This window comes from Acinonyx jubatus, chromosome D1, assembly GCF_027475565.1.
Source record: "Acinonyx jubatus isolate Ajub_Pintada_27869175 chromosome D1, VMU_Ajub_asm_v1.0, whole genome shotgun sequence".
Taxonomy (NCBI): Eukaryota; Metazoa; Chordata; class Mammalia; order Carnivora; family Felidae; genus Acinonyx; species Acinonyx jubatus.
Genome location: NC_069390.1, coordinates 51,322,446 through 51,335,315, shown reverse-complemented (window position 1 = coordinate 51,335,315; position 12,870 = coordinate 51,322,446). Strand labels below are relative to the sequence as shown.

At 49.5% G+C, this 12,870-nt stretch overlaps 2 protein-coding genes across 5 annotated transcripts in view; one reads left to right on the top strand and one right to left on the bottom strand.

Moving 5' to 3' along the window:
• Positions 1–8,060, bottom strand: part of FHIP1B (FHF complex subunit HOOK interacting protein 1B) — a 166,270-nt gene extending 158,210 nt beyond the window's left edge. For all 3 annotated transcript variants that reach the window (XM_053203562.1, XM_053203563.1, XM_053203565.1), the window contains exon 1: positions 7,463–8,060. The gene's annotated coding sequence lies outside the window, so the exon portion shown is untranslated. The remainder of the gene's footprint in view (positions 1–7,462) is intronic.
• A 95-nt stretch (positions 8,061–8,155) lies between these two features.
• Positions 8,156–12,825, top strand: SMPD1 (sphingomyelin phosphodiesterase 1). Of its 2 annotated transcripts, none has more exons than XM_027052794.2 (6): positions 8,156–8,657; positions 9,572–10,344; positions 10,886–11,057; positions 11,472–11,548; positions 11,753–11,898; positions 12,021–12,204. In XM_027052794.2, the coding sequence occupies exons 1-6, from the start codon at positions 8,376–8,378 to the stop codon at positions 12,059–12,061; spliced, it is 1,491 nt and encodes a 496-aa protein (XP_026908595.2). In that variant the 5' UTR covers positions 8,156–8,375; the 3' UTR covers positions 12,062–12,204. The 2 variants fall into 2 exon arrangements, with proteins under 2 accessions (XP_026908595.2, XP_026908594.2); XM_027052793.2 differs by having other exon boundaries at positions 8,159–8,657; positions 12,041–12,825.
• Positions 12,826–12,870: the final 45 nt, after the last annotated feature.

Sequence of the window (12,870 nt, the reverse complement as noted above, 5' to 3'; positions counted from 1 at the left end):
AACCTTTTCTCTGCAGTTAGCGGGAATCAACCACTTCTTCGACTTCTACAGTACCAAGAAAGCTGCCTCCAGAAGCCCTTTCTCGTAGGTCTGTGCTTCATGTCTGTGTCTTCCCACCACCATGAGCTGTCTGTGGGAGGTGCTGGGGCACAGTCATCTCTGTGTTTCAGGGTCCCTGGCCCAACACTTGGCGCAGAATAAACTTCTGCGTATGTGTCACCTGAATGGCTGGCTGGCTGGCTGGATAATTAATTAATTAATTAATTAATTATAAATGCATTCATTCCTTTGGGGATTAAGACTAACCTCTAATGTAATTCTCCTACTCTGACCAGTGCCAGTCTCCAGCCTCAGCCTCATACACCTTCCAACTCCCTCCCAGGGCTCCTGTGGTCATACTGTCTTCTGCCTCAGTTCCCAAACCTGCCAGCCCTTCCTTGCCACAGGACTGCACTTGCAGTTCCCTCTGCAGGGACATTAGTCTCATTCCATTCTTTGGTCCTAGCATAGACGTAACTCACTTCCTAGGGAACCTGCACTAAGGCCCTCAGATCCAGGTGACATGCCTCCTCTCTGCTCCCACAACTCCCCACATGTCCCCCATGGAAACTCCTATTGGACTGGTTAGAATTGCTCAGTTACTAGTATAACAATATAGGGAAATTTCTAAATTATATTTCTCTTAGATGCAAAATTTCTCTCTCCCCCCTCTGAAGGGAATTGTTGTTACTGAAAGAATCCTTTCATAAGGAATTCGGGTGGGGAGAGAGAGGTTGCATGAATAACAGTAGATGACTAAAGGGCTTTTCTAGGGAGGCTGAATTCTGTGAGGTTTTTGTTTAGACAAACAGAGTATGAGTGTGTGTGTGGGGTGTGTGTGTGTGTGTGTGTGTGTGTGTTCAGCTAATAAATGTATGACTGCCTGGCAATAAAAGGAGCCAAGTCACCATCAGTTAGGTAAATGCTCCCTACATCTTCCATGGGTAATTAGGTGGAAGTGAGGGCAGTGAGGGAAAGGATTTTTCCAAGTTTCCCACATTCTTTCCTTTAAAACATTTTTTTAATGTTTACTTATTTTTGAGAGACAGAGACAGAGAGAGAGAGAGAGACAGAGAGAGAGAGAGAGACAGAGAACAAGCAGGGAAGGGGTAGAGAGAGACACACAGAATCTGAAGCAGACTCCAGGCTCCAAGTTGACAGCACAGAGCCTGACACGGGGCTCGAACTCCCAAACCACAAGATCATGACCTGAGCTGAAGTCGGATGCTTAACCTACTGAGCCACCAAGATGCCTCTTCCCACATTCTTTCCTTTGGCCTTCACCTCACCACAGTAAGTTCCTCTCCCCTGCAATGGATACTATGAATGGGGCATGGGTAGCCGGGAGCCCTGAGCTGGACCTCATTAAAGCAATGATAGTACAGATTGAAGATGTAGCTTAACAGGATGGCATCAGACACTAAACACCTCCTCGACACTACATACTGTTCTAAGTCCTTGAGATCTCACTGAATCTCACAACCACCACGCGCCATTATTATCCCCATGTCATCTAGGAAGAAATCAAAGCTCAGAAAGTGATGTGTTTTTTCCAGGTCACACAATGAGTGAGCAACAGAGCCAGGATTCTAACCCAGGAGACTGAATCTAACACCCATCCCCACAGCCACAGTCCCTACCATGGAGGGTTTGGGACACACTGTTGCAATTGCCTGTCAGAAGATTCCATTTCTTCAGGGTCCATGCCCTCGAATCCATAAATTCCTAGTTCTCTAGTACTCCCTAAAATATCCACAAGAGGGGGACCTCTTCCCATCAGTTCTAGGCTGCTGCCAGGGAGGAGGGGCGATTGTGGATTTAATCTGCAGTTCTAAAGGCAGCTGGAGAGTTGGCTGGTTACCTGTACAGAATTTGAACAGGTTTCCTGACACAAAAGAGCACAGGTACCCTAGTGGTACCTGATCCAATTAGTCCAAATTAACTAAGAAGTTCTCTGTCCCAACCAGGCATATTATTCCCATGCCAATCACTCTCCAAGCCTGGCACCCAATTTGCTATGGAAGCAGGGGCTGTGTGAGCCTTAGATCTTTAACACCAGGCTCCTCTCCCCTTCCCTGAGTTTTACCCATTGTCCAGTAGCCTAGGAGCCTCCAAAATAGGTTTCAGAGTTTCTAAAATCCAGAGAAAATAAAGAATAAAGTGGCCCTTACCACTCTCACTCTTAGCCCCACAGAACTCTGTTCATAATGATTCTTAGGCCATAGGATATCCAAGTTGTATTTATGTCCTTTCTTAAGATGGACCCTGGGAATAGGAGTGTGGTGGACACTGCTATGGGTCACCCAGGTTCCCCTTCAGGAATGAAGGACTTGGCCCCCCCAGATGTTGGCCCTCAATGATGAGCCCATACAGGAGCCCTCACCTAGGAAAGCCACCTTGCCCAAGGTCATACCCCCTTTCTGAAGCATCCTATGACCAATTAATTTAGAAGGGAGCAAAGGCTCGGTCCCCCTGATTCAGCTTGGAACAATCTGAAAAGTCTTCTCAGCTTCAGAACCCACTGTAGGGTTGGCTGAGGCCTCTGCAGAGACTGACTCAACATTCATCCTCTCCCCCTGCCCAATCCTACTTGCTTCCTTTCCTTCACAGGAGGTGATCCTGAGAGTACTCCCTAAGAAACCTCCAGCAAGTTCATCTCCATCTTAGGGTCTGCTATGGATAACCCAACCTGCAGCAGCTGGTGCCAGGATGCTCCAAGAAAGCAGATGCTAACATGGGATTTTAGAGCAGGATCACTCGCCACCCAGCTGACAGGGACCCAACATCGGTTAGGTGGAGTTGGAGAGTCCCTGGTGAATTGGGATGGTATCCTGGTGCAAAGAAATGCACTGGCTGGTTCAGTGAATCAGATTTTTGAGAAACATGAGGGAAACTGTAACTATAAGAATAAGGGAATTGAGGGGCACCTGGATGGCTTAGTCAGTTAAGCGTCTGACTTTGGCTCAGGTCACGATCTCACAGTTCATGAGTTTGAGCCCCACATCGGGCTCTGGGATGACAGCCTGGAGCCTGAAGCCTGCTTCCCATTCTGTGTCTCCGTCTCTCTGCCCCTCCCCTGGTCAACTCTGTCTATGTCTCTCTCTAAAATAAATAAACATTTTAAAAATTAAAAAAAAAAGAATAAGGAAGTTGAGTGATTATAGCTAAGCTCATGGATGCTCTAGAAAAGAGTAATGAAAAGTATAAAATAATTAATCTGCAACTAAAAGCACGGAGAAAGTGACAGCCTGCACCAAGTGAGGCAGAAATGCCGTAACTGACAGGAAGGATAAAAAGGCTCAGAAAGTGGGTGTCAAGAAGGATAGACTTTATAAGGTTGGAAAACTCATGAAATAACTATATTCCACAGGATACATAATTTGCCAAAGTAATAAGGAATGTTTGGTAGGAGGGCTACCAGCATCACCAAGACGTTCCATAATGGCTCTACTATATAGGCCAAGGCTGATGGCAGAAAACACTACTGCTGAGTTGGTGGACTCACTGACAGCAATAGAAATGATAGGAGTCTCCTCCCAAAATAGAGGCTAGGCGTCAGCATTAATCATTAGAAACCCATTCCCATACACCCAATAGGGTGGGCTCCCACTTACCAAACCTGATAAAGGTTTTTGCCAAATGTCAAGTGTCTAACCTGCTAGCAGCAAACTTGCTAGCAGCAAAAACAGAAGCCAGGTCTCCAAGATGGCACCATACCTTGAAGAGACCAACTAGCCCCTTGGTGGCAAGTTGACTACACTGGATTCCTTCTACTCTAAAGGGTGAAGCAGTTTGTTTTGTCAGGAATAAATAACATATTTCAGGCATGGTTTTACCTTTCCTGAGTCAACCATCACCATCACCTAAGAGCTTACAGTGTTTGAACAACAGGCATGGAATCCCATCACATCAGACCAAGGACCCAGTCTTTGGCAAAGGAGGTATAAAGTGAGCCCAGGAGGGGTATAAAGCCCAAGGAGCCCAAAGGAGGTATAAAGTGATTAGGCAACCCACTGGTCACATTACATACCACACAACCCAGAAACTGCCAGCCTGATACAGTGATGGAATGGGCTGGTGAAGGCACAGCTAAAGCATAAACTTGAAAATGATACCTAGAGAAGACAGTGTGCTGTCTTCCAGCATGCAGTGTCCACTTTAAAATAGCAACCTTCATATTATGCAGTGTGCCCAACAGGTAGAACGCATGAGTCCAAAAACAAGGGAGGAAGCAGGAATTGGCTTCCTACCATTACTCCTATGATCTGCCTGGAGAATTTGTGCTTCCTGTCCCTACAATGCTAGGCCCCACAGGTTTAGAGGTCCTGATTCCCAAAGGGAAAATGTGTCCAACAGGGGAGAGAGTATGGCTGCTGCCCAGCAACTTTTGGCTCCTTGTGTGAAGGGCAAGAAGAAGCATCACCATCCTGGCCACAGAGTAGATCCTGATTACAAGAATAGAGGAGGCAGGGCAGCTGCTACACAAAAGAGATGGAGGAGAAATAGTTTGGCATCAGCTTGTCCACTCGGGAGCCTCTTGACACTCTCCTCCTCTCTTTTGATGGTAAAATAAAAAAATGCAGAAGCAATGGCTTGAGGAGGGCATGGATACCAGATGCTCACACACCTCAGGAGTAAAAGTCTGGATCACACCATCAGGTAAAGCCACTGAAATCACCAGAGGTGCTAGCTAAGGAGGAAGGAAATCTAGAATGTGCGGTAGAAAAGAAAAATGATCCCTTGCTATCCTGATATCAGTTACAGTAACCATAATTCTTCCTACTAGTTTTCCTTTTCTAAGTTTCCACCATGAAGAGAGAGGCTCACCACAATGCTGGGGGAACTGCTCCCAGAACTTATATGAAGAAATGGATCCAAGTGGCACACGAGGTGGATGGACTGTGGTAGACACTGTCATTGCCACCTGGTCTCCCTCCAGGAACGAAGGACTTATTCTCCCATCTGTTAGGCCTGCTCTCAACAGAAAGCCCTCAGCTATCAGCACCCACAGGAACTTCCCCAAATGAAGCAAGCCCCCTCACGCCATTTCAGGACAACTTTGAAGGGTCATCCCAGCTTCAGAACTCCCACTGGGTCTGCTGAGGTCTCTACTGAGGTAGCATCAAAGCTCAACATGTCCCTCTGCCCAATCCCACTATCTTTCCCATCCTTCCACAGCTATAGATTCCAAAAGCACTTCTGAAAAAATCTTTTTTTTAAACTTTGTTTAATGTTTATTTATTTTTGAGAGAGAAAAAGAGAGCAAGGAGAGCACACGCATATGCACACATGAGTTGAGGAGGGGCATAGAAAGAGGGAGACACAGAATCCAAAGCAGGCTCCAGGCTCTGAGCTGTCAGCACAGAGCCCAATGTGGGGCTCGAACTCACAATCCATGAGATCATGACCTGAGCCAAAATCAGACACTTAACTGACTGAGCCACCCAGGCGTTCCTGAAGAAATCTCTTGCATGTTCATCTTTGTCTCAGAATCTAATTCAATTCCTGATGTCATCCATGTCAGGGGAAGAGGAGCTTTTGATCACCTACTCAGAAGGATAAGGGTGTGTGATATGCATCGATAATGGTTCCACCAAAACCAACTATATGAACTGTAAGAAAGAGAACACTGTAAGAAAGAGAATTGGGCAAATGAGCAAGAAGGGAGTGAGCAAGAAAGATACTGTTAAGGAAATAGGATGTGAGCAAAGGAAAGGACTTCATGGGATAAGATCTTGGAAAACAGGTAGAATTTGGGCTCTGAGGGTCATCAATGTCCTCTTACATAGCAAGGACAGAGACTGAGAGCAACAATAGTTAACAAATGGGACAAATGGGACAAATGGGGCTACTTGAAACCTTCTTCTTAATAACCATCTAGATATGTCCATCCTGCTGTCCATCAAGATGAACTTTGACTCTCCCCTTTTTGTCTCCCCATTCTCTTGTTAATCTAATGTTTTTATTAACATCAGTAACACCCATGAAGGGAAGCTTAGACACCAAATTTGATAAGGCTTCTTGGACTGATTTTGCAGCAGGAAAGTTACTTGTGGGGGGTGGGGGATGGGAGTGGTTTTATCCAGTCTAGCAGGCTGGTCATTTCCTCAGGAATAACCCTCTGTGTCTCTGTATGGCCATCTGCGATTTTTCCATAGTGAGCTATGGGTCCAGTAACAACCCAAACATGCTCTTCCATGCTGAAGCATGTAAAAACAAAGATACTGCCCCTAAATTAGTCACACTCACAATCCATTTCAGTAAAGGTTCTTCAGGAAGTTGATGATACTAATCTACAAAATAAAACAACTCCCTCACATGATACCTCCTGGTTTCAGTAGTTTCTTGGTTTTGTCCTCTCCCTTGTGGCCCATCTTCTTATGACAGAGTTTTAGAGGTACTCTCAATAGTCCCGACATAAGCCAAAACCCAGACTAACCAAAATCTGAGCTTGGTCCAGCATCAAGGTCTCACCCAGCCCTCTACCTTTCTTTCATTTTAGCGATTACAGATAACAACAACCAAGAGATTATATAGTTTGGGGGCACCTGCGTGGCTCAGTCAGTTAAGCATCAAACTTCGGCTCAGGTCATGATCTCGCAGTTGGTGAGTTCAAGCCTTACATTGGGCCCTCTGCTGTCAGTGCCAAGCTCACTTTGGTTCCTCTGTTCCCCTCTCTCTCTGCCCCTACTCCACTTGTGAGTGCTCTCTCTCTCTCTCTCTCTCTCAAAAATAAATAAAGAGAGAAAGAGAGATTATATAGTTTGCTTTTTTATTAGTTTCCATTTCCTTAAGCATCCAGTGAATCAATTTCCCAGGAGTTAGATCCATCTCTAAACTCCATTGGTAAATTTTACCTTTAGTAATTGATTATAGCACAATTGCTGTTTTATACTATGGTTGACTATGTGAACATTGCCACCCAGGAATCAAAGGTTCCTCCTCTTCTCCTCCACCCTTTCATTCTCTCTTTTCCCAAAACACATGTTTTCATAAGCTAGGGCCAGGCCAGTAAATCCTACTTCTTTATTTATTTTATTTTATTTATTAGCTCAGGTCACGATCTCGCGGTGCGTGAGTTCCAGCCCCGCGTCGGGCTCTGGGCTGATGGCTCAGAGCCTGGAGCCTGTTTCCGATTCTGTGTCTCCCTCTCTCTCTGCCCCTCCCCCGTTCATGCTCTGTCTCTGTCTCAAAAATAAATAAAACGTTAAAAAAAAAAAAATTTTTTTTTAATAAATAATAAAAAAAAAAAAAAGAAATTCTCAAAGGAAAGAACTGACAGGACTTTGGTAGCTCTGTGGATCTTGGAGAAGCACTCGAGGAGGTAAACAGCTCAGGTTTTAACTGCTGTCCTGCCACTTAACTTCCCCATGCTTCATTTTCCCCATCTGCAAAATGGAAGTAATAATAGTATTATACTTACTTCTTAGGGTTGTTCCAATTGAAGATAGTAACTATAAAGTGTCTGGATCCATGCCGGAACATGCATAGAGCTCAGTAAATGTTACTTTCACCATCATAGATGCAAGGGACACCCAAGTTCTAGTTCATGTTCCTGGTCCTCCTCGCTGTATGATCTGTACTCCTTTTTAGTCATTTCACCATCTCTGAGCCACAGTTTCCTCATCTGTAAGGTAAATGTATGGGTGTCCCCACGAGTTCAGAGCCCTTTCCATCAGGAACTCTGCATCAAATGTGACTCAAAGATTCTCAGTCAGGGTGACTCAAGGGTCCTGGTGCCTGTGGCAGAACAGGGGAGATGGAGGGGAGGCGCTCTCAGGGCAGAGGCAACACACTCAGGGTGAGAATCCCTGCCCTATTAGGGCGTGCTGTTCCCCAGATTTCCTTCCCTGTGGTGGGCCAGTAGTGTGCCAGGTGGGCCTGGCAATTAGCTATTCCAGGAATTTAGTCCAGGTTTGAAGAGAGCAGGCGCCTAGGAGCCTCCGCGAGCCTTTCACCAGCCACATTTGATTGCCTCCACAGCATGTACAAGGGCTACGACAGCGACCTCCCGCGGTTAGGGCGCACACAGCTTCCCTCCGCTCAGCTGCGCGCGCAGTCCGGTCAGAGCCGGGGCGGGGCATGGGCGGGGTCCTGGTACGCTCCGCCCCTCAGCCTCCCTCGCCGACCCGGATCCCGGCTGCTGGGGAGATCTGCTGGGGAACCCAGGAAGAGGAAGGGGCGGAGCTGCCTTGCGGCTGGACGCGGAGCAGTCAGCCGACTGCCCCGTGGGCTCGTCGGTCGTCCCTGGTCTTGCCTCGCGCTTTGAGAGCTAGCCAGGGCCGAGACCCGGGGGACCCGGAGGGGTGAACCAGCCCTGTCTAGGAAGCCGGGCAATGCCCCGCCATGGAGTATCTCCCGGCCAGGGCCACCGCAGGTCCGGCCTGGAGCAGGAATCGGACCGGACCCGAGGGTCCCCCAGACTGAGGCTTCTGTGGATGGGCCTGCCTCTGATTATGGCGTTGGTTCTCTGGGCCCCGGCCGGGGCCCACCCTCTTCCCGTCCAAAGCCAACACGTCGGTCGCTTAGTGCCCCAGCTCCGTGACGCCTTTGGGTGGTGGAACCTCACCTGCCCAGTTTGCAAAAGCTTGTTCACCGCTATCGACTTTGGGCTGAAGGTGAGCGCTTAAAGGGCCTGCAGTGGAGCAGCCAAGGGAGCGCTGGCGGGGGCGGGGGCGGGGAGTGGATGGGCTGGGGCTGGGGTCATGAAGAGCATCCCTGATGAAGAGGCTGGAGGATACTAGCCTTTACCGGATTTGCTCTCCTTTAGGGACACCCATGTCTACACGCCACCACTACCTCCATTGTGACCGTGTGAAGTAAGGAAAGAGCTCAAATTATATGCCGGGCACTGTGCTAGCCATTTTATACAGGTCAAGTCAAGTCTGTGAGGTGTTTTCATTACAGTATCTCCATTTGCCAAATGAAGAGCATCTGGGAGAGGTGAAGTAACTTCACCGAGGGCACATAGCTGGCGACAAGGCTGGGACTCCTTTCCTGGTATATCTGACTCTGAATCCCCCTGTGCCTTACATTTGGCATCGCTAATCCGGAGCGCCATGCCTGTACTAGCTGCTCAGAAGGGACTTGAATTCAGAAAGATCCAAGGGTGTGGGAGTAGATGGGGCTGCCCTGACCCTGATGGGATGATGAATGCTGGTTGGTAGGTGAGTTTTGCAGGTCTCCCCAGGGAACCTGCCTTTGTGTGTGTCCCCAAACTCTGGACAGCTATATTGCCCAGCCCGAATTTCAAGGCACTCTGCAGACAGTGACTGAGGAAGCCAGCCAGGCAAGCAAAAGGCCTGAAATGCCACTGCCTACTGAGCTGAAGAGGAAGTACTGGCCTGGTGCTGCCTGAGTCACAGGGCAATATCTGTGGGAGTCAGGGGGTGCTCTGAGGTCTCTTCACCACAGTGGCATTGAGTCTGGCTTGGCCCCAGTTTGGATATGAAGGCACAGATGGTGGTAGCCAGGGGTTGGCCTGGTCCCTGTGCTGTCTCTGACCTCTCATCACTGGTTCTTCCCACCACAGAAGGAGTCTGGTGTGGAGTGGGTGGGCTCCATAGCCACCAAGCTCTGCAAACTGCTGAAGATAGCACCGCCCGCTGTGTGCCAGTCAACTGTCCAGCTCTTTGAAGATGATGTGGTGGAGGTGTGGACACGCTCAGTGCTGAGCCCATCTGAGGCCTGTGGTCTGCTCCTGGGCTCCACTTGTGGGCACTGGGACGTCTTCTCATCTTGGAACATCTCTTTGCCAGCTGTACCAAAGCCGGCCCCACAACCACCCAAGCCCCCGGCCCCAGGCGCCCCTGTCAGCCGCATCCTCTTTCTCACTGACCTGCACTGGGATCATGACTACCTGGAGGGCACAGATCCTGACTGTGAGAACCCACTCTGTTGCCGCCAGGATTCTGGCCTGCCACCTGCCTCCCGCCCAGGTGCTGGATACTGGGGCGAGTACAGCAAGTGTGACCTGCCCCTGCGGACCCTGGAGAGCCTGTTGAGCGGGCTGGGCCCTGCCGGCCCCTTTGATATGGTGTACTGGACAGGAGACATCCCCGCCCACAATATCTGGCACCAATCACGTCAGGACCAGCTTCGGGCCCTGACCACTGTCACAGCCCTTGTGAAGAAGTTCTTGGGGCCAGTGCCTGTGTACCCTGCTGTGGGCAACCATGAGAGCACACCTGTCAATGGCTTCCCTCCCCCCTTCATAGAGGGCAATCACTCTTCCAGCTGGCTCTATGAGGCAATGGCCAAGGCATGGGAGTCCTGGCTCTCTCCTGAAGCCCTTCACACCCTCAGGTAGTTGAGGTCCATGGAAACCCAGGAAGGGAAAAGAAAGTGGATAATAGTGAAGGGAGCAGGGGACCTGGGCATACCTGTAACTCTTCTAGCATGAGTCCTCAGCTCTCTTCACTGGCTCTGACCCCTTACTCCACCTCTGCCCTTATGTCTGTCCGGCCACTCTCCCTCAGGATTGACAGCATACTTTCTCCATGCTAGTCTGTGTCTGTTCATGTTGGCCCTCTAAAACACCTCCCCTCCCCCTGCAACTTTAACATCCCAACTTTCCAGGTCCAGATCATACTCCTTCTGAATGGCCCTTGCTTCCCATTAATAGTTCTCTTTTATCTCTGAGGCCTAGAGCCCTTAGCTTTCTGAGCCATTTGCCCAGTCATATGGACCCTATAATCGGTGCTGTTTGGTTTTCTGCTGGAATGTGAGCCCCTTGGTAGGGATGATGTCCCATATGCCTCTGCCCTCCACCCAAATGCTTAGTATAGGACTGTGAGCACAGGACCAGAATTATGAATGAGTGCTGTTTGTGTTCACTTTGTTTCAGAATTGGGGGGTTCTATGCCCTTTCCCCACGCCCTGGCCTCCGCCTCATCTCTCTCAATATGAATTTTTGTTCCCGTGAGAACTTCTGGCTCTTGATCAACTCCACAGATCCTGCTGGACAGCTCCAGTGGCTGGTAGGAGAGCTTCAGGCAGCTGAGGATCGAGGAGACAAGGTGAGGGAAAGTGGTGAGAACATGGTGGATAGGTGCTCCATGGGGGTGGCGGGGAGAAGCAGGCCCTTTATGACCATACTCCTATCTGGAGCCAGAGCATCTGTGAGCAGAGAAGCCTGGTTTTCTGGAGTTCCAACAATAGGATTCCCTAGGAGTTCAGCTCCTGGTCCCCCTTAGGAGCTCTCATTCACTCCCCGTGTCTGGCCAGCTGTAACAGCTGTTGTAAGAGTGATGAGTACCAACTCTCCTGGCCAGGGCTGCCTGGACCCCTCCTTGTCCTCATAACCTTCTTTCCCCTCCCCCCAAATTTCAAGTTCTGATTGGCCTTATTGAACAATTGATGAATCAAGCAGCATTCCATCTAGCAAATAGAGGGGCATTCTCCCTGATAACCTCCCTTAACTCTCCCTGCAGGTACATATAATTGGCCACATCCCCCCAGGGCACTGCTTGAAAAGCTGGAGCTGGAATTATTATCGAATTGTAGCCAGGTAGGAGGGAAGTGGGGAGAAGAGGGGTAGATGAAGAGTCTGAAGTTCATTTGAAAACTCCTTTGGGTATTTTATCATTCCTGGTGCCCCTTTGGGGTAGAGAGGCTACTTACTTCAATGTGTGGAGAAAGAAAGCATCCCATCTCCCCAGATTTCTTCCCTGTCCCTAAAACCTTCTGAATCTAATTAGTGTCTTCTGGCCAGGTATGAGAACACCTTGGCTGGTCAGTTCTTTGGCCACACCCACGTGGATGAGTTTGAGGTATTCTATGATGAGGAGACCCTGAGCCGGCCACTGTCTGTAGCCTTCCTGGCACCCAGTGCCACCACCTACATCGGCCTTAATCCTGGTGAGTGATGTGGGAGTTGTTGAGATAGAGGAAGCAGAAACAGAGTTGGGGCCATGGCTGGCAAGGGGCAGGCAGGACATATGACCTCTCCCTGGAGTTGCCTTGGTTCCTTCTGTTTCCAGTCAGCCCTCCCTCCTTGCAGGTTACCGGGTCTACCAAATAGATGGCAACTATCCGGGGAGCTCTCATGTGGTCCTAGATCATGAGACCTACATCCTGAACCTGACACAGGCTAATGAGCCAGGAGCCATACCACACTGGCAGCGTCTCTATAGAGCTCGAGAAACCTACGGGTTGCCCAATGCACTGCCTGCCGCCTGGCATGATCTGGTGTACCGCATGCGGGGTGACACACAACTTTTCCAGACCTTCTGGTTTCTCTACCATAAGGGCCACCCCCCCTCAGAGCCCTGTGGCATGCCCTGCCGCCTGACTACACTGTGCGCCCAGCTCTCAGCTCGCTCGGATAGCCCTGCACTATGTCGCCATCTGGTGCCAGATGGAAGCCTCCCTGATGTCCAGAGCCTGCAGTCAAGGCCATCTTTCTGCTAGTACCCCCATGGCCCAGATTTGTGAAAGTGCAAATGTGAGGAAAGCTGCAAAAACTCCAGAGGACAGCTGTGGTAAGAAGAGCATCTGGTGGAAAACCCTATCCCTGAGCCCCAAGCACACCGGGGAAACAGGACCTTCTTTCATGGAGCTGGTTTGGCAAGATACAGGAGAGAGGGTGGCTGCTCTGTGCCCAGCATCTCAGCTGCCCTGGGACTGCTGCCTTTCATAACTATGGAGCAAAGGTCTAAGTTGGTCCTGCCGCAGCAGACCACACAGGAGCTCTCACCCCAGGCCTGTGCTGGCCAGCCAGGAACCCTGGACTGCTGCTGCCTGGTTGTCAGGCCGTTAAAATAAAGATAAGAGACTTGGACTCCAGACCCCTCTGCAAGTGTCCCACTTTCTTTTTTTCAAGGAGGCAGG